At 35.3% G+C, this 18,552-nt stretch overlaps 1 protein-coding gene across 2 annotated transcripts in view; it reads left to right on the forward strand.

Moving 5' to 3' along the window:
• The window catches only part of AIMP1 (aminoacyl tRNA synthetase complex interacting multifunctional protein 1), a 39,717-nt gene extending 21,847 nt beyond the window's left edge, over positions 1-17,870 (forward strand). For both annotated transcript variants that reach the window (XM_075032486.1, XM_075032476.1), the window contains exons 4-7: positions 364-522; positions 3,604-3,815; positions 9,368-9,536; positions 16,665-17,870. In XM_075032486.1, coding sequence (XP_074888587.1) covers positions 364-522; positions 3,604-3,815; positions 9,368-9,536; positions 16,665-16,831 — 707 coding nt within the window. In that variant the 3' untranslated portion in view covers positions 16,832-17,870. The remainder of the gene's footprint in view (positions 1-363; positions 523-3,603; positions 3,816-9,367; positions 9,537-16,664) is intronic.
• Positions 17,871-18,552: the final 682 nt, after the last annotated feature.

Genomic DNA, 18,552 nt, shown 5'->3' on the forward strand with positions numbered 1-18,552 from the left:
TAGCCTGAAACTAGACAAACACAAATGAGAAATAAGGAGTTAGTAGCAAAGATAACTAGATGTTGAAATGAACTACAAAAAGAGGTGGCGTTAGCTCTATATGGTTTTTTCTGTTTAGCACTTTTTCCCATGTAAAAAATGGGTAGTGAAAGACATTGTTCTTAACTGATCAGAATAATCGTATGTAGATTGAGTTCTGAGATGTGATTTGTAATGTTGTGCTTCACTACTCAGCAGTTGGGGTTTATGTATTTTAAGCAAAATTTTCAGTTTTCTCTACTTTTTCATTTATGTTGGAAACTTAAAATGTCATAGTTTTCAAAGTTCTGGTACCCCTTCTAACTTCAGTGGTTTTGATTTTAGTAAAACAGATCGCAGTTCCTCCTGGTACAAGCATTTCTACAGCTTCGTTTTCAGATGATGTTCCACAGCCTACAACAGTTGCATCATCTCCTGGTTCCAAAGATCAAATTAAAGGTGAAGATGAAGAAAAGAAAAAGAATGAAAAAGTAGAAAAAAAAGGTACTTCAGTTTCCTTAGCTCTGATAGAGATAGACAGTTAAGGCATTTAATTTATGTAAGTGCTTTTACATCGTTTTGGGCACAGAAGAAAACGGTTTGTACAGCCACAGTAGGAAGAATCATGTGCTAGCTCTTAAACTCTTGGAAGTAGTTGAACCTAATGAAGGCCATCAAGTAAGCTACAGATTCTTACTTAAATGGGATATATGCCAAATTTCTTTTAATGTGACTGAACTCCCTTATTTAAAAAACAAACAAACAACAACCCCCCCCAAGGCCCCAAAACCCCACAACAGAAAAAAAGCAAAACCAAAATACACACACAGAAGGAGAGAGGGGAAAAAAAAAAAAAAAAAAAAAAAAGAAAGCGGAGCAGGGAGGAGGATGACACAAAGTTTAGAGAAGTTTTTTTGGGAGACTTGGATGGCTTTCTGTTCTGAGGCTTAGTTAGATTCCTGCCCTCCTCCCTTGCCTCCCCCCCCATGGAAACAGTGCGAGCAAAAGGCAAAGACCAGCTCAGCAAAATACCTTGCAAGCAATAACAGCATAACATAGTACTAAAGGAAGAGTGCTAAATTGCAGTTTTCTGCATCCTCTAAGTATGCTGCTTTTTTTTGCCTTTTATTTTTTTTTTTCTTCTGGAAAATTCTTACAGCCAGTAAGGTTCCATCAGAATCAATCAGATACATCCATGTCAACACTGGTAGAATTGTGTGGCTAAGAGGAAGTGCTGGGTAAAGGACATAGGCAGATAGCATTATCTGGTTTTGGCAACAGGGAGGAAATGTAGGAGAAGGGTATGTAGGTTTCCTAACACCTTTCCTCCTGTTTTTCTTTTTTAGCTGTCTGTATTGACTTCTGTTTACCAAACTGTCTTAATAGGAAAAGAAGGCAGTGTCTTTTACACTTGCACAAAAGTACAAGTGTCTATCTTGTAACTTGAACTCATGTTTTACAATCATTTTTTTATGCAAATTAATAATAATTTGCTCTGAATTGATTTGTACAGCTTTTCAGAGTTTGGATACTGTGCTGATAGGGCACTGTATCTCTTTGATTTTTCTGGTAAGCTGTATGCAGGCTTATAAGCTACTTCATATTTTTTGATATACTGCAGCCTTTGACATATCAGTATTCCACAGAGCTGTAAATATAAAAGCAGAGGCCACATGTCATATCAGGCAATTAACTGTTTTCTTCAAGTATTCAGTGGCTACAGAGCACATATTTGGTTGGTAAGGAAAAATAAAACTTTCTTGTATTGTATTTCCCCTCATCTTGTGTAAGTAGCTTAAATTTGGAAAGCAATCTATTTGACTTTTTCCTTCCAGTGACTCTATTTGGAAAAAGGTGAAATATAGCATGAACATTAAATAGAAGGCCTGAACAGGCTATTTCTGTGGAGTTCAACATCTACTGTAGGTATAGTATTTAACAATCAAAGTAACAAATATGTAAACATTGTTTTTTAGTCTTGAAATTGACAAAATTATGGAATATCTCAAATCTCTTTGCTTTCTGTCACCTATCTCATCTGTTTCCTTTCTGGTTATTCCCATACTCTTTGTTACGCTTCTTGCAAACTTCGTCTGTGATGCTTCTCTGAATATTGATTCTGGGCTGACTCTGACACAGGCCACAGGAGTGCAGTTACCTCCTTAGACTGCAGCATTGAAATGGGTGTTTTCTGTGCATCTGAATATATGCTGTATACAGACACGTACACAGCAAAGCTTTTTCCTTATTTGGTGACAGACTTAATTTCTTTAAAGAGAAATAAATAGGGTGCTAGAAGCTGATTTTTTGGCTCCAGACTGTTGTAGAGAAATGTCATGAAGTGGAGAACAGTGAGGAATGATACCAAGGATAAAGATGGCAGGTCTTTGAAATGATCTTAGGTATTAAATATTAACTATTCTGGTGGGGTTTTTCTTCAGTTTCTCTTCAATTATTTTATATATCACTGGTTTTATTAACCTAATTGTAAATAGATTACAGTCTAACAATAAGTCATAAACACTAGAGCTTTTTATTCATCATATATGAACTGAAATATTTTTGAAGAGCTATTGCTTAAGTTTAAAAAAAAAACCTACCTTTTTATTCTTGAATGTATTATTTAATTTCAACCCTGTACTAGAGCAATGATAAATGAATCAAATTTCATGCTGTAGCCACTTTTCCTTTTTTGCTCCCTGAAGAAGGGAGGTTAGTTTACAGTAATATGTAAGCTACCACGGATGAAAGAATAAGAGAATATGCTCATGTTAAGTAAACACTTTAGACATTTCTTAATCCCCCAGATATTGTAGCTGTTAAACAAATCTTGAATGTCTTTTAAACAGGACAGTCTTATATACAAATTGCATGTAACTTACTCATCTTGAAAGGAATATCTAAATAAGCAGCTGAGTATGGGAGTGTTGCTTCACTGCTGTTTTATACTATACAGTATGTATGGGTGATGATAAACCCTTGCATTGCCCTGAGATAAAGACTCCGCATCAGTGGAAACTTGTAAGCCATGAGCATTTTCACACACTAGTATATTCGGGAAGTAAAGGATATTAGCTAAGGTCATCTTGAAGGGTTCCTTTGCAACTGTAACAGTGCAGTTGCAGTGAGTTAGCATTGTCCACAGTTAGGACCTGTTGTTAAGCACTAGTAACCTGGTGACTTGTGATAGTCTGGTTTCCCTTTGCTGGTGAAACACCGTGGTAAGACTTACTGGTAATTGCTAATTATTAAAACAGTACTATGAGGCTTATTGATGTGGCCTTTGGCAGAGTGTTTGTGTCACCTACAGACATGTTTGCTACAGTTAAAGTTCAGGATGACTTCCCTTTACAAACAAAATACCTCTAAGGTGGTAATTACTTGTAGTAGCAATCTAAATTGGAGCGTGTATGATGATTCTCCACTGGAAACTGGTAGTAGAGGTGCTAACTCTTTACTCTTTTGTGTTTTACACTGGATTTACACTTATTTCTGAGATTGTAGCTCACTTTTCCCTTGCAATAGTCATATACGTTATTTATGCTTTTTTAATGTTTATTTCATGAACTAAACTTTCTTTAATAGGTGAAAAGAAGGAGAAGAAACAGCAGCCAGCTGCTGGAAGTATTGATGCAAAACCTGTAGATGTTTCTCGTCTGGATCTTCGTGTTGGCTGCATTATTACTGCTGAAAAGCATCCGGATGCAGACTCTCTGTATGTTGAAGAAGTGGATGTTGGTGAAGCAAGCCCAAGGACAGTTGTCAGCGGTTTAGTGAAACATGTTCCTCTGGATCAGGTATTGACAAAATTGTTTAGTGATAGGAAAGGAAAAGCTATCTTAAAGCCTTCATCTGTTTATAGGATGTGTTTTCATTCTGCTAAAAGATTTCTACAGTCATGAAAACAAAAATAAAATGCAAATGGAAGTAATGCTTGACAACATTTACTAGAAAATGGAGAAGTACCCTTACCCCAAATCAGTTCCGTTCTGCTTGCAGTGCTCCTGTCCTGGGATCTTATTCTGACTCCTTTGTGATGCCATTGGTACACAGTGAGCTCCTAAACCAAAAAGATGTGACTCTTCCTTTAGGTTTCCTAGTGTGTAGTAGAGAACCCATAATAATTTTTTTGCTATCATCCAAACTTTTGTAACCTTTGTCTTCTAGCTCTCTTTATAGCCCATTGAAGCGTTTGGCATGGAGTAAAGCAAAGATCATGTAAATTTAACTTAGCTGGGAGTGAGTGGCTTAAACAAAAGTGAAATACAAAATGTGTATTTTTACTTCCTTGTCCAGGGTAAAGTCTGCCTCTGCACTTTTTTTTTAGTTGATACACTTTTATGTTTGACATGCATGATTTATGTATGTCCTGGGAACGACCTAAGACTTCAAGATTACATTTTCCTTTCACACCTCTTCTATAGGGTTAGTGGAAGGGAGGAATTGACTCAAGTCTGCTTCTAAATTCAAATGCAAGCTTGGCAATTAAAACAATGTTGTATAGAGCAACTGCAAAACGGGTCATGAAGGAGTTGATCTTAGTGTGGAAAAGCTACATTTTCTCAAATGCCTTTTCAATCCCTTTTCACGCCCTGTCCCCATGGTAAGACTGCAAATGTAGGAGGCAATTACAATTGTGATTGTTGTTTTTATGATACAGAAAGTTACTGAACTGAAAAAAATTACTGAATACAATAACTGTTCCCCACTGATCACCTGATAGTGTCCAGTTACTGGATTTGCAATGGGCAAAAATTCAAATTGCTCATTTTTAGCAGTCTGCTCTCAAAAGCATGTAGAAAAAACATCTCAAAAGCCTTTCTGAATAAACTTATGAACATAAGTGTATAGAATGCAGCAGCAGTAACAGCCTTTTCTCTTTAACCTTCTTTCTGTCTGGAAAAAAAAATTCCGAAGTACTCATTAACAGAGAATTAGGGATCATTCTTGCACATGTTTGGGAACAGTTGGTTTGTGTGTCTGGTTTTGGTTTGACAAGTCTCTATTAGAAAGTAATTTCTTAGGGGCAAGCTTCCATCTTTTGGTGGGGGTTTTTTTGTTGTTTTTTTGTTTGTTTTTTTTTAAGCGTTCAAAAATGTGAAGGCCTGGCATGTGACTACTGCCATATATTTAAATAAAAATATATACATCAGATCAAGTACTGTAGACATAATTCACCAAAAATTCAGCTATTTATGACTGCAGTGTTTGATGTGGTAATTTAGCAGTGTTTGAGGCTGTAGTATTTGTATCATCTGATTTTACTTTTGGTTAGGAAGCACAATGTGTATCGTCATTAACATTTCAGTATGCAGTCCAAGTTATTTATGGGTGTGAAAGCTTACTGTAAGCCCACTTTATGTGGTGCATTGTGGTTTTGTGCACCACTGATGGTGGTGAAGCCAAGTCCAAAGTTGTACCCTCAGGTATAGATAGATATATGTGTCATCAGTAACAGGGATATGGAACTGAAGCATAAGGTGGACCATGCCAATGCTGAGCTCCTTCAGCAGCAGTTGGGAACAATTGGAGAATATTCTGAAATGTCAGCAGGACTTGACAGCTTTTCTGCCACTGCATTTGGCTTTTTGAAGCGGATCTCTGCTCCTAGCATCAATACCTGTCTCAGGCAATCATTCTTGAAATTCAGACAATTCTCAAGTGTCTTTTTTACCTCTTGAAATCCTCTTTAACCTGAGAGATCCTCATGTCAGTGATCAGAAGGGAAGGACAAGAATACACGGCATATATCTTAAACTCAGCAAGAAGAGAAGAGGCCACCAATCAGCCTCCAGAAACACTATCCTACAACCATTCCTTGTGAGAGGATACATTACAGCTATATCTGTTATGAACTGTATTTTTATAGCAGAAACTTTTTCTTTCTACTTAGATGGCTTCATCTTTTTTCTTTCTAGATCATTGTTTAAGGGTGTTTTCCACCCAGGAATTAACAAATGGTACCAGAATTCATATTTCTTTTTCTTAGAATGGTAATTATATTCTTTATACATACTCTTCATCTTCCAATTTTCTTTGTCTAGTCTGCAGGGAAAACATGTTTCCATAAATTATAAAGTACGGTGACTACAGCATAACTGTAAACTTATTGACGTATTCTGTGTAATATGAGACACCTTTCTTAAAGTAAACCATTTTTTTCTTCTGCTTTTGTAGCATTATGCTTCAAGGCTATATTAAATGCCACTGTGTTTCTTTTCAGATATGAAACAAATAGATATTTCTATGTAACCAAGCTTGTGACTTGTAAATTATGTTTGCTGGCAAACTTAAGATCCAGACAAGCATGTAATAAATTGAGGGGGGCTTTTTATTGCTGTTGGCATTGCAACTCACTCTGGTTTTACAGCAATCATGAGAGTTAAAACCAACACACTATTCACTAGCTATTGCAGTCTGTCATATCTGATTTTGAGATATAGAGGGATAGTTGATAGTCAGTTATACAGGTAACTTCAAGGATTACCTAAGAAAAAGGGCAATTTAACACTTGTGCTTCAAGGATAAGGTCTTGGGCTTTCTATATGGTAAACTTCAGGATTAACTTTTCCTCATTTTAGTTTCTTTGCTTTATTTTACTCCCCCCACCTTCATTCTACCAGCATGTTGGGAAAATGCATTGTTTTATTCTGAATGTAAAGTAGCTGCGTGTCCAACCATAGAAACTGTAAAAACTAGCATTTTTACTAAAACTACATCAGTTTCTCACTAGTTGAGTTGTCAGTTTTGAACCTACTGGATTTCTGAAACAAAAGGGTTGGCTCTTTGGAAGGCCAGCGGAGATTGTTACTGTTTCAAGAAGGTAACGTTTGAATTTCCGTTGCTTATTCTCAGCTCATTTATGTATCAAACACCTCCTGAGATGCCAAAGCCTTAATCAGTTCCCTGTAGACATAGACTTGCTTCTGTTTGTGTCCTTTTAAGTGTAGAGATTTGCCCTATTGTTCTTAACGAGAATTTGCTTTACTGGATAATAACACATGCAGAAGGAAACATACACTTACTGTTTATCTGTGTCACCTTCAGCTGCTTTTCAGTAACACCATGTATTTCTGATAGAACTTTTCATGTACTGTGAAAGAGAGCCAGGTTTCTCCCCATTTTTATTTTTTTTTATTATTATTTTTTTTATTTCTGCCCATCTTATCTCTCAGGAAACTCCCCAATTTATTTTTACAGTTACTTTTGGAAAGCTAGATTGTTTCTTTTGTTTCTCTAACTTACAGGGTTACAGAGAGTGACCATCAGTAGAATTACTGAATCTGACTCTTTGAAGCAGACACATTTCAGAGTTTTATTTATCATTTACTGTGAAAAGATCTGTGAAGAGCAATGCGGGTAGAATGATACCCGAATATTAGATTCCCTGATGGTTCGTAAACAATTTTTTTTGCGCTTATTATGCATGAATGCAGAGGGGTTTACTATTGTAATTGAAGCCCTGTTTTCTGGAAACATTACAGTAAGTCCCTTCTATAGAAATTAGCACAACCAGTTTAAAAAAAAAAAAAAAAACACACCACAAAAAAACCCCACCTAAAAACTTTTGCATTGTTAGGAAGCATTTATTTAGGTCTAGTTTTTTTCCTCTCTCCTTAGGGAATTGTCATTTATCTGAAGACAGTTTAAAAATTGATTTATTTATAATAAAAAGGAAAAAAAAAAAAACCAACCCCGCCTTGACATAGCAATATTCTGGGTTTGGCTGACCGTCTTGGGGTGGATTTTCCTCTTGTTTTATAAAAATATTTATTTAACCTTTTGGCTTTTCTTACCATTTATTTGTGAAATCAGTGCACATGTTAGTATTAAAGCAGTTTTTCAAAAGCATTTGAAGATAATTCCTAGTAAAAGATGGGATAATATCTATGTTTTAAATGTTGATAAATATTTCTTAATTTTGTAATAGTAATCAACTTCTCATACACAAATCTCATGCAATATATATACATATTTGGGCCACTGTGATTGGAGAGAAAGGAATGATGTGATGCTAGTTTGGTTTTTCTTTCATGTTAGTTTGATGATCTCCATTTCTGTATTAATGCAGTCTGGTTTTGTTGATTGTATAATCTGTAATAAAAAAGCAATGCTCTGAAGTCTAGAATTTTTTCCAGTTAGTCAAAACTAAAGTTGAGTAACAAATGCAGAAATCTTGTCTCTTATATTCTGTATATCCATTTCCTAATTGTTATTCGGTGCTAGATAATGTCTAGAACTTGCATTTTAGAGTCACTGGTATCTTACAGCCATTTCTTGTATTTTGGGTGATTTATATCCATAGCGATAACTTGAGAAATTTTCAGTCAGTGGACTGCCTTGAAACTTATGCAAGATAACTTTTCATTGTAACTGCTTCATTTTGGACATTTACATTTTGGGTTTTTAAAATGTTCTACTTGGAAGATATGCAGTATTCAGAATACTTGATTATATGAGTTTTATTAAGTATTAATCCTGCCATTTTGTTTAAAATTTATATTGTAATGCACAAAGGCTGAAATCTAAAAATACAGATATAGATATATAGATATATATATGTGCACCAGGACTATGGGAATTAAGGCTTACTTACTTTCTGTCTGTCCCTTAAGAATGTCCTGGGTTTAATTTCTGTTCCACCTGAAAATGTGGTTTGTTTGCTAGGCTAAAGTGTGGCAGTTTCCCCTAGAGAAGTATGTTTTCTCTGATTTACTATTATAATTTTTATTAAAACAAAAAAACAAAGGAAGAGGCCTAGCTTTACAGTTTTGCTCTAACAAATTACAATGCACAGTATATACAACCATTTTCAGTGGTTAAAAAAATTGAAAGCATTTGGGTTAAATAAGATAAAATTTAAGATTTAAGTGAGCTAATTATGTAAAACACCTGTATGCTTCCAGTACACAGTTTGAAATTTTTATCTATGAACTAGCCTAATTTGTAGAGTGGGGTTTTTTGGTTGTTTTTTGGCTTTGGGGTTTTTTTTTGTATTATTATTATTACATGGAAATTGTTTGGTTAATAGTGCAATATTGAAAGTGGACTGAGTGGTGATCTAGAATGACTAAAGGTGGAATGAGGGTGAAATGCACATTTTGTATTTCCATGATAAGTGTGTCACAATTCAGCATTTACTCCATTATTCACTGGCCAACTCTTAAGTGGTTTAAATGTTATTTGTTACTGTTGTCCAGGCATTAAAATAGTTTATTTGCTGCTGTATGCTTCTCTTGTCCATGTTAAGGTCTCTTCATTGTCATTCTTCTGTTATAATGAAATAATTAGAGTCCCGAAAAGCATGTGGCATTTAAGTATTCATATCTTTCTATTTTCCTTCCCCAAGATGCAGAATCGGATGGCAATACTACTTTGTAACTTGAAGCCTGCAAAGATGAGAGGAGTAGTATCCCAAGCAATGGTGATGTGTGCCAGCTCCCCAGAAAAAGTGGAAATTCTGGCTCCCCCACCTGGTGCAGTACCTGGGGATAGAATCACTTTTGAAGGTTTTCCTGGTAAGTAGGTATTTGGGAAATTGGAGGAAACAGTTATGCCAAGGTGACCTCAGTGTTGAAGCAGATAAAACAGTATTTTAAAGTTGGTTGCTTTTTTTGTTGAAATTTTCTGAATTAGCTATATTCAAACTTTTTTTATTATTGGCATGTTAAGATTGTGTTTCAACCCCCTAAATAAAGGGTTGAAAATACTTAACCATCTGCCAAAACCCAGAAAATATAGAGAAATAACTGTAACTTGAAAAAGTTGTACAGTACTTAAAAGTACCTACTTTCTTTAAGTCTCAATAAGTATGTCTGCTTTTAAAATGTATGGACAAACATATTTGCACTTTGCAAGTTACAGTAAGCAAATGTAAAGCATCTTTCCCAGTATCTCAGTGTAAGTGATGAAATAATAAGTTCCTAAATCCAGCTCCTCCCCCTAATGAAAATGTCAGAATTGGAGGTAGGCTTTTGATTTTTTAATTGGGAGGAGGAAGGGATGGAGAGCATTGGAGGGGGTGGAAGTCTTTATTTATGAGAGGAGCCTATAATATTCACAACACCACGGATTTTTTATTTGTTTGTGTGAAAGGAAATGATGTTTTGGCTCTCCAGAGACAGAAACTGAACTTCTTCCCACTTAATTAAATCAATAAGTCCATATTTTTTTCAGAATATAAATAAAATAATAAAATTTAAATTTTCTCAAAAAATGATTTTCATCCATTTTCCCAATTCCTCCACCTCCCACTCATCTATGAAAATTATTAGTTTCTGACCCTACATATTAGGAACTCAAATAAGCATCATAGATTTAGTGTGTTGGTGAATGCTTCCCTCCTACCCGAATGCCAGTTTATTATTCTCACAGGCTGAAAGGGATACGGTCAGATTCAGCTTCTGTTGCTGTCTTTTTGTTATTTTGTTATCTCTATCATGGTTTTAAGTGTTTTTCATCAGGAGGTGCTGGCCCATTATGATCCCGGTAAGAAAGGCACTGAGATTCTGTAAATTATCATTTAAAATCCTATTTATTAGAGCTGACACTGAAAAGAGAAGATAGTATTGATAATCTTACATCACACAGATTATGGGAGCTCTGAGTTGGTGCAGCATCAAACAGGCTTCTGATCTATGTGCAGCATGCTGTGTACTCTCTCTCCATAGAAGATATTCCCCTCTTTTGGTCACTTGAGCTATTATTGTATTTTCTTCTTTGACTGTCAAACAGAAAGGAAGTTTGCATGAGGACTTGGTGCCGCAGTGCTCCATAAAGGTGAGGACGTGCAGGTGGCTCATTCACTGGTACCACATGGGAGCTGCCTGCAGGCTCCTCTGTTATAATCAGCAGGCTTGGTTTATCCTGTGCCCCAGGAATTTGTGCAGCACAGCACAAGCCCAGACCTACTCAGATCAACTGTTGTGTGGATCACCGAGTTCTTGATGAACAGTGGTCGTCTTGTCAGGATCGCTGCATCACTTTTATCTTAAGATAAAGGGTATAACTCCCAGTATTTCCCATATTGGTTGGAGTTGTATGTGTCTGCATTTATCAACAAAGTATTCATCTTCAGGATGAATTTGTTCCTCAAAAGTTGGCTTTCACATGTGAGAAAATGATGTAGCTTTCTGTTTTCTACATAGAAACATATTAACCTTTTTAAGCTATTGCACCTCTGACAATTTTTAGCTGTACAGCAGTGTTTTTATTTGAACCTCTTGGCAAGCTCTTTGCTTAAACATATTTGCATTAAATACTTTCCATAAATATATATGTATATGTACATATATAGATATTTTTATATTTCTTATGTTTGGAACTGTGATGCTCTAAAAAAAAATTTGTATTTTCGTTGGTATATGATAAAGGAAGCAATGGTCTATCTAGGTGTTTTTGAAACAGGAGGAAAGCTCAGCTTGCTGTGATTTAATACTCTAACTGAAAATATTTTAAAATAATACTGTGTTTAAGAAGGAAATTAGTCTTGCAACATTTTTTTCATTTTTAGTTTTCTGTATTAAAATTATACCAAGCTTGCTTGTTGAGATGCAGAATTGGTAAGCTGTACTGAAATCTGAAAGGCTTCAGCAATTGCATTGATGAAATTGTAGGAATACCCACTCATAACTTCTAGTAGTTATCATATTTCCATGAGTAAAGATAAATTAAATGTTGGATGTCTGACCTCTGTTACATGCACAGATACACTCATATTGCTTTCTATTGCTGTGGAAATGGATGTGCAAGAGAGAGCATCAAGCTGTAGAGTAAACCCTTCTAGTTCATAAGCCTTGCAAAATGATGTACAAGTCAGCCTGAGCATGTGGCTTTTTTGAGGGGTGGAGGGTCTTTTTTGTTTGTTTTTGTTTAAGACATAGCCTTGTATCTCAAATAACTTCGTACACCTGGCATTTGAAAATAATGTCAGAGCTGGTAGTAGTGCTGTTCTCTGTTACCTAGCATATCTATTCTTGCACATGCCTAATGAGGTAAGTTTTAACAAAAAAATTAAACTATTTGACTCCAGGTTTTTTACAGTTGCAAAAAGCTTTTCCTAGAGCAAATCAGTTATAGAAACATTTGTTTTAAAATTATTCCCAGGTGTTGAGGTGTTGACATTTTGATTCTTAAAAGACATAGAATAAGCTGAAGGTGGTGTAAAAGTTGTATGAGTTCTGAAGTTATGACCTGTAGCCTGTGATACAAGATTTTGTATGCTTTATATCAGTTTCCCTCTGACAGGGAGCCAAAGACATGGAGCTCTTAGTGCCAAATGAAGGCTTTTACAACCCTTCTGAAAAGTGTATATATCCAGCGCTATAGATTGTAGTCTGAAATATGACAGCTGTTCCCTAATATTTCATAAATAGCTACTCAGAAAAATTGGCAGGTATGAGATTAAAGCTAATCATTGTCTTGGAAAATATATCTAATGCTTAATAGTGCAAAGTAGAGTGATGTATCTCCTAGTTACATAAAGCTTATTTTAAGGAATTTTAAGACTTGTGATTTTATTATCTTGAAGTGAGTAGGAAAAAGCAAGAAAAAAAGCATTGATGGATGGAGACTTACAAAAGCATTCTGACATCTGCTTCTGTAACTTAATTTGTTGCATACATGTCTTTTGCATACTGCCTTTGTAAACTAAGCTATTAATACTGTTCATTGGTAGGTTTTGGTTTGCTATAGGGTTTTTTAAATTTTTTTTTTAGCTGGAGACTAAGATTGTTGCCACTCACCTTCTTGTCCAAGTGATTAACAACTTTTGGTGGGTTTGGTCCCCCCACCCTGGCCTGATTCTTATTTTTGGTTTGGGTTTTGGTTTGGCTTTTTTTTCCTATTGTCTTTTTAAAACAGCTGTTTGATGTTTTCTTTTGGGGGGGGGGTGTGTTTGTTTGGTGGTGGTTTTGTTTTTGTGTCTTTTGGGGTTTTTGTGGGTTTTTTTGTTCCTAGGTGGGGGAAACTCATGGGGAGACTGGAAAACTGTTTCTCAATTTTTAATGGGGTTGTATGTCTGTATCTTCTGCTTACCTTTTTTGTGTTCAAAATCTCACGTGCTTCTTAGCTGCTGTCTCCTCAAAGGCAATCTAGTGCTTCACTGGTACTGTTATCAGGAGGGTAGAATCCTTGCTATGTCAGCTGTCAATTTCAGTGCTTAATTGTAACCATTTATATTCTGATCAATTTTTTCTTTTTTGAAGAATAATTTTAAAGAATAAAGATTCAGTCTGAGTCCTTGAAACTAAAATAGAAAGGACAGCTGGGTCTTATTTTGTTTTGAAGTATGAAAACTTAAGAAGCAAAAGAAGCAGCAGCAGCAATGATAAAGCAACTCTAAAACACACACAGCTGTCTAAGCAGCTTGGAATCAAGTTATTTTTAAGCCTTCTCTCTCTACTATACAAGATATTTATGAGATACAGGCTGACTTTCCTTGGTCATTTTAGTCAAAGTAAATAAATGGTATCTTGATTCAAGCCAATTGAACTTTTTTCTGCAGAAACTTGAGAGTTTTTCTAGAACCATCTTGGTTGGCATGGAGGAGTGATTTGATAAGGAACGCTGTTGTCTACAGGATTGTTCTTTTTTATTTGTTTATTTGATGTCATTGCCCTTAGAGGAACTTTAACACCATTTTATACTCCAATACATGAATCTTCCAAGATCTGTTGGGCATTTTTTGTATTAAGAACTTTATCAAATTTCTGTCTGCCTTCAGTGGAAAAGGTCTGATTTATAAGCCATAGAAAAAATATTCCATTGCATGTCTGTAAATACTATACCCTCCTACATAGCAATTGCTGTAAGACAGTGATAATTCTTGGAGTTTTCACAGGTAGCTCTGAAATCTTTCTAATAGCAGTATAATTGATACTTTGACGAAACTCTTCAAGGCAAAAATGCCACAGAAACTACAAATCTGTTATTTAAGTTATATAATTAAATAATCATTCTGGTCTAAGAATCCCTGGCAACTTAGTTAATAACTATCTCTTAAAAAAAAAAAAAAGATGCTGAAACTGGAGTGCAGTGTATTTAACAGGTTTCTTTAATCAAAGCTTTGGTGTATGGATGCTTTCCTTCAGTTGCATAGTTATAATCCACAGTGGGCTAAGTGGTATTAACTTTTCATAAGGTCACACATCATTGCATCTTTGCCCTTTCTTGTGCTGAGATATATTCTTTCAATAGTTACTGACCTGTTACAAAGTGGAGAAGTTTCTTGCTTTTTATGAGAATTTCTTCTGTAATATTTAAACTGCTAGACTGAATGACACACTTAACCAAATTCAGGTCCTCTTATTTTGTTCTTTTTATGTAAGGAGAGTGGGAAGCTCATTAAACCATTACAAGTTTAAATTTATTTTATTTATAGAAATGCTTCTAAAGAATATTTTCTGGGAAAAAGGAATGCAATGAGAAGAAGTCATAGGAAAATGCACAGCCTAAAGCTCTGGTAGTATTTAAAATTGGTGCCTATGCTAATCTAATATGAGCTCACCACAGATCCCAAGGGAGCTTGATGCAGGATTCCAAAGAAACTTATTAACATCTAAAGCGTGTTTTTTATAGTAAAAGTCAGTTTCTTACCCCCAAAAATTAATGTGCTTTTTATATTTGAGGAGGGGGAAGGAAATGCACAATGGTTCATTTAACATTCTGTTTAATGATTTTATTAGTTCGTATGCATTCACTTTGGTCTAAATCCAAGTCTGTCTTTGTTCGTGAACTTGAGCATTGAGCAGGATTTTTATTTTTGTAGAAAAGGCGCAATTAGCTCTAAATGTTTAATTTATTAATGGTATTACTGATTTTTCTTTTAAATATTAAGTGCCCTGTGGTGGTGAAATAACTCGACTGGATTATTGAGCTTGCTCTGGCAAGGCTAGCCTACTTAACAGAGAAATATGGCTTGGTCTGCTTCTCTTACACAGTTACAGATATAGAAGGTACAGAAGTTAGACCTGGTAGAAGTAACTTACTTTTGCAAGCATTGAGAATGTGAGTAGTTGGAACCACTGAAAACATTTAAAGGAGAAAAACAATAAGGTAGGCTGGAATGAGAGTAGTTCGTTTTAACTGCCTGTTGCTCAACCAGTCAGGAATACACCAAGCAGTAATGAATTTCAACCAGCTACTAGAAACACTTATGTTAAAATCCCTGTAGCCTTATAGTTTTTCTTCCTGAACCTTTGGGGTCACTGAGTAGTGGAAGATGAGAGTACTTGACATTCTGCTTACTTGGAGAACTCCTCATTTTCCTTTAGGAACTCTTGGCTCCTCTGAAAGTATCTCAAAGAGGGTGTGTTTACTAGGATTTGGTTTTTGATTCTTGCTTGTTCTAGAACTTGATATTTTAATAGTTTGGGCAGAATGGTGCCAATATGGCACTCCAAGCAAGGAAAAAATACACAGTGTATCAACAATGAAATAGCATGGGATCCCTTTCAGCATTTAATGTGCTCTAGTTACATTTAAAACAAGTCTTGTACATCAGGGTTTTTTTTGTGCTGCCTGTTTTACACACAAGAGGTCAAGAGCACCCAACAGTGTTATGATTAAATAACTTTTTAAATGAAATATCTTTTTTTCTTTAAGAGAATCTGCATTGTATTAGAATTAAGAGATTAAATTTACTTGACCTTTGAACCGAAAATAATTGTACAGTGAATTGGTTGTCTTTATCTAGATTATGTCAGCAGGCAGCAGTTTATTCAGTATTTTTACAGCAAGAGACCTTATTTAGCTTAGCTGGGTTTTTTTCCCTGTACTTCGCATTTAATGCCTATTTAAAAATAGGAAAAAATATGGCTCTGAAATACTTCACTATTCTGTGTAACTTGTTAATAGTATTTCGAAACATTAGTAGAAGAAAACTGTATTTTGTGGTCATTAAAGATCCTTAAATAATCAGATTTGCTAATGTAGTTAGACTGTCAGTACCTCTCGGGTGTAGGTAGATTATCATGGTGTACACATAGAAACAGGGAACTGAGACTTATAGAGACTGAGGCCATAATTGCTGAAATACAAGCTGACCTCTAATGCTGCTGTTACTTTAGGCACCAGAGCTTGTCATCAAATAGTACAAAAAGTAGCAGAACAGTGTTGAAACTTGGGGCTAAAATTATATGTCAGTATCTTAATTTTGGACTATTCTTGTCTAAGTTCAATATTTCTCAACTGTAAGGGCACCTGCCAAATTCACTTAATATTAATTGCTTATAAAAATGTATTAATTCCGAAACTTAAGATGCTGACAAACCTGTGTCTTGGCAAGTAGCGTATTTCTGTGGTCCGCATCTACTTAATTCTTAGGAGTCCTTTTGGTCTGTAGTAAATTTTGTAAACCAACAACTAGCAATGGTTTGATTTCTTCCTTTTGATGGTATTTGTGGTCTGTTACTCACAACTTTTTTTCCCCTGAAAGATCAGCATTCTGAGAGAGGCTCTGGAGACATTTCTTAGGCAATCACTAATTCCAATTAAAATTTTCATTTTGAGAATCACAGGTAATGTTTTTTTCCCTTAAAAGTGTGTGCAGTGATGTTATGTGGGCTGTCACAAATGTGTACATACATAGGGCTCTTGCTCTGCCTTCTGTGTTGTGTGCTATTTGGTTATTCTTTGTTTTGAAACAGGAGATCCTGAGAAGGAACTTAATCCGAAGAAGAAGATTTGGGAGCAAATCCAACCTGATCTTCATACCAATGACCAGTGTGTTGCCACGTACAAAGGAGTTCCGTTTGAAGTAAAAGGGAAAGGAGTCTGCAGGGCAGAGACCATGGCAAACAGTGGAATTAAATAAATAAATGGTTATTAGAAGCTTTTTCAGATGTTGAAATGGAAAGTAATGCAAGCATAATAAAAAACCATCAATATATTACCCCTCCGAAATGCATGGCTAATACCGTTTTTGTTTGACTCCTATTCCAGAGGTACAGAATGTGTTATGCCTCCAACATTTTCACAATTCACTCATTCAGCATGCTTACTGTCCTTAGGGTTAAGTGTTGTCAACAGTTATTAACCACTCAGTGCTCAAGACTTAATGGCCAAGGCTTGTTCATGGTAGAACTACAGGCAGGCAAGTGTATTTTCTGGACAGCTAAAAGGTTTAAAAGATCCATGGAGCAAGAGCATCTCAATAAGGAAATATTTCTGCGATGTTCCTTGTGTGCTAACTGCTCTTCAAGGGGTGCAGGACTAGCAGTTGGTCAGTGAAGACCACAATCGTCTTCATTCTTCTAGTCACCTTTTAATAGTTTTTCTCCTCTTCTTCCAAGCACTTTTCAGATATATTATAAGCCTGTGCAACTTTGTGCTTGGCTGTGTTGTCTCAGTAGTCTGCAGACAAATGTAATGGGAAGATTAAACTATGGCCCTTTATGCCCTAAAATATACAAATGGATGTACTTTCATGTCCCACAGTTAAGCTGTTATAATGTCAGTAAGATCAAAGCTGTCACTTTGCTAAAATAGTTCTTTATCTAGTCCACCTAGATATTTCTTTCCAAAGAGGAATGAATAAATGGCAAATAGATTGCCAGAGCTCATCAAATACTACCAAAACAAAGATCCATTTCCAGTGCCCAAACAGGTATAAAATGAATGGATTTTTTGTTTTAATGTATTTTTATGCAATGATAATTTATACAAAAGATGCTTTGGTTTTAACAGAAGTAGCTGCTTCAGTTTTTACCATTAGAATTACTCCATAATAATGTAGTACAAGTAGTCATGATTGCTATGGTAATGGCTTCAAATTACTTCTTTTAATCCTGCCTTTTAATAATCTGAAAATAAATATTTTAGATCAATTTTCAATAAACCTTTTAAGTAACTATTTAGAGATACTTCAGTTATTTTGGCATATAATATTTAATTAACTGGTTACTGTCTAACCACTGAAACATTAAGTGCTTTTTTTAACCACTGTAAAAAAAAGAAAAACTTAGCCACTCTGAATTTTGCAGGCTCTGAACTTCATCCAGTAAACTAGGAGAAAAAGCAAAATGACAGTGATATAAAATTAAAACAAACAGGTGCAAAAGAACAGATGAACAGATTTCTTTTTTGAATGAGTTTTGTATGTGCCTATAAACTGTCTTAATTTTTCATGCATCTAGGAATAAGCAATAGTAATTAGTTCTTTTAAATGTGCTGAATAGTATTTAGCACATGGGAGCTATTTTGTCTGCCTTGTAATTCAATAATGTCTTATTAAACAAAATTCTTGAAATTCAAAATCTCAATTCTAACTAATCCTGAATCAAGGTAAGGAAATATTTTTACAGTAGATAAATCCTAGCTTTTAATACTACAAAGATCTTTACAACCTGTGGAATTCAGAGGAATTTCTGAAAGCTTGAAGAATTGGGCAATGAGGCTCCCTTACATTCTGAACTCTTGTGCATTTTTTACCTTTTTTTTTTTTTTTTTCCTTCCAGATCTGTGTTCTGTATGAACTGCAATACACAGTCTGGTATAGTGTAAAATCTCATTTGTGACTACATACATATTAGGACC

Source organism: Buteo buteo, chromosome 1 (assembly GCF_964188355.1).
Source record: "Buteo buteo chromosome 1, bButBut1.hap1.1, whole genome shotgun sequence".
In the NCBI taxonomy this organism is placed as follows: domain Eukaryota; kingdom Metazoa; phylum Chordata; class Aves; order Accipitriformes; family Accipitridae; genus Buteo; species Buteo buteo.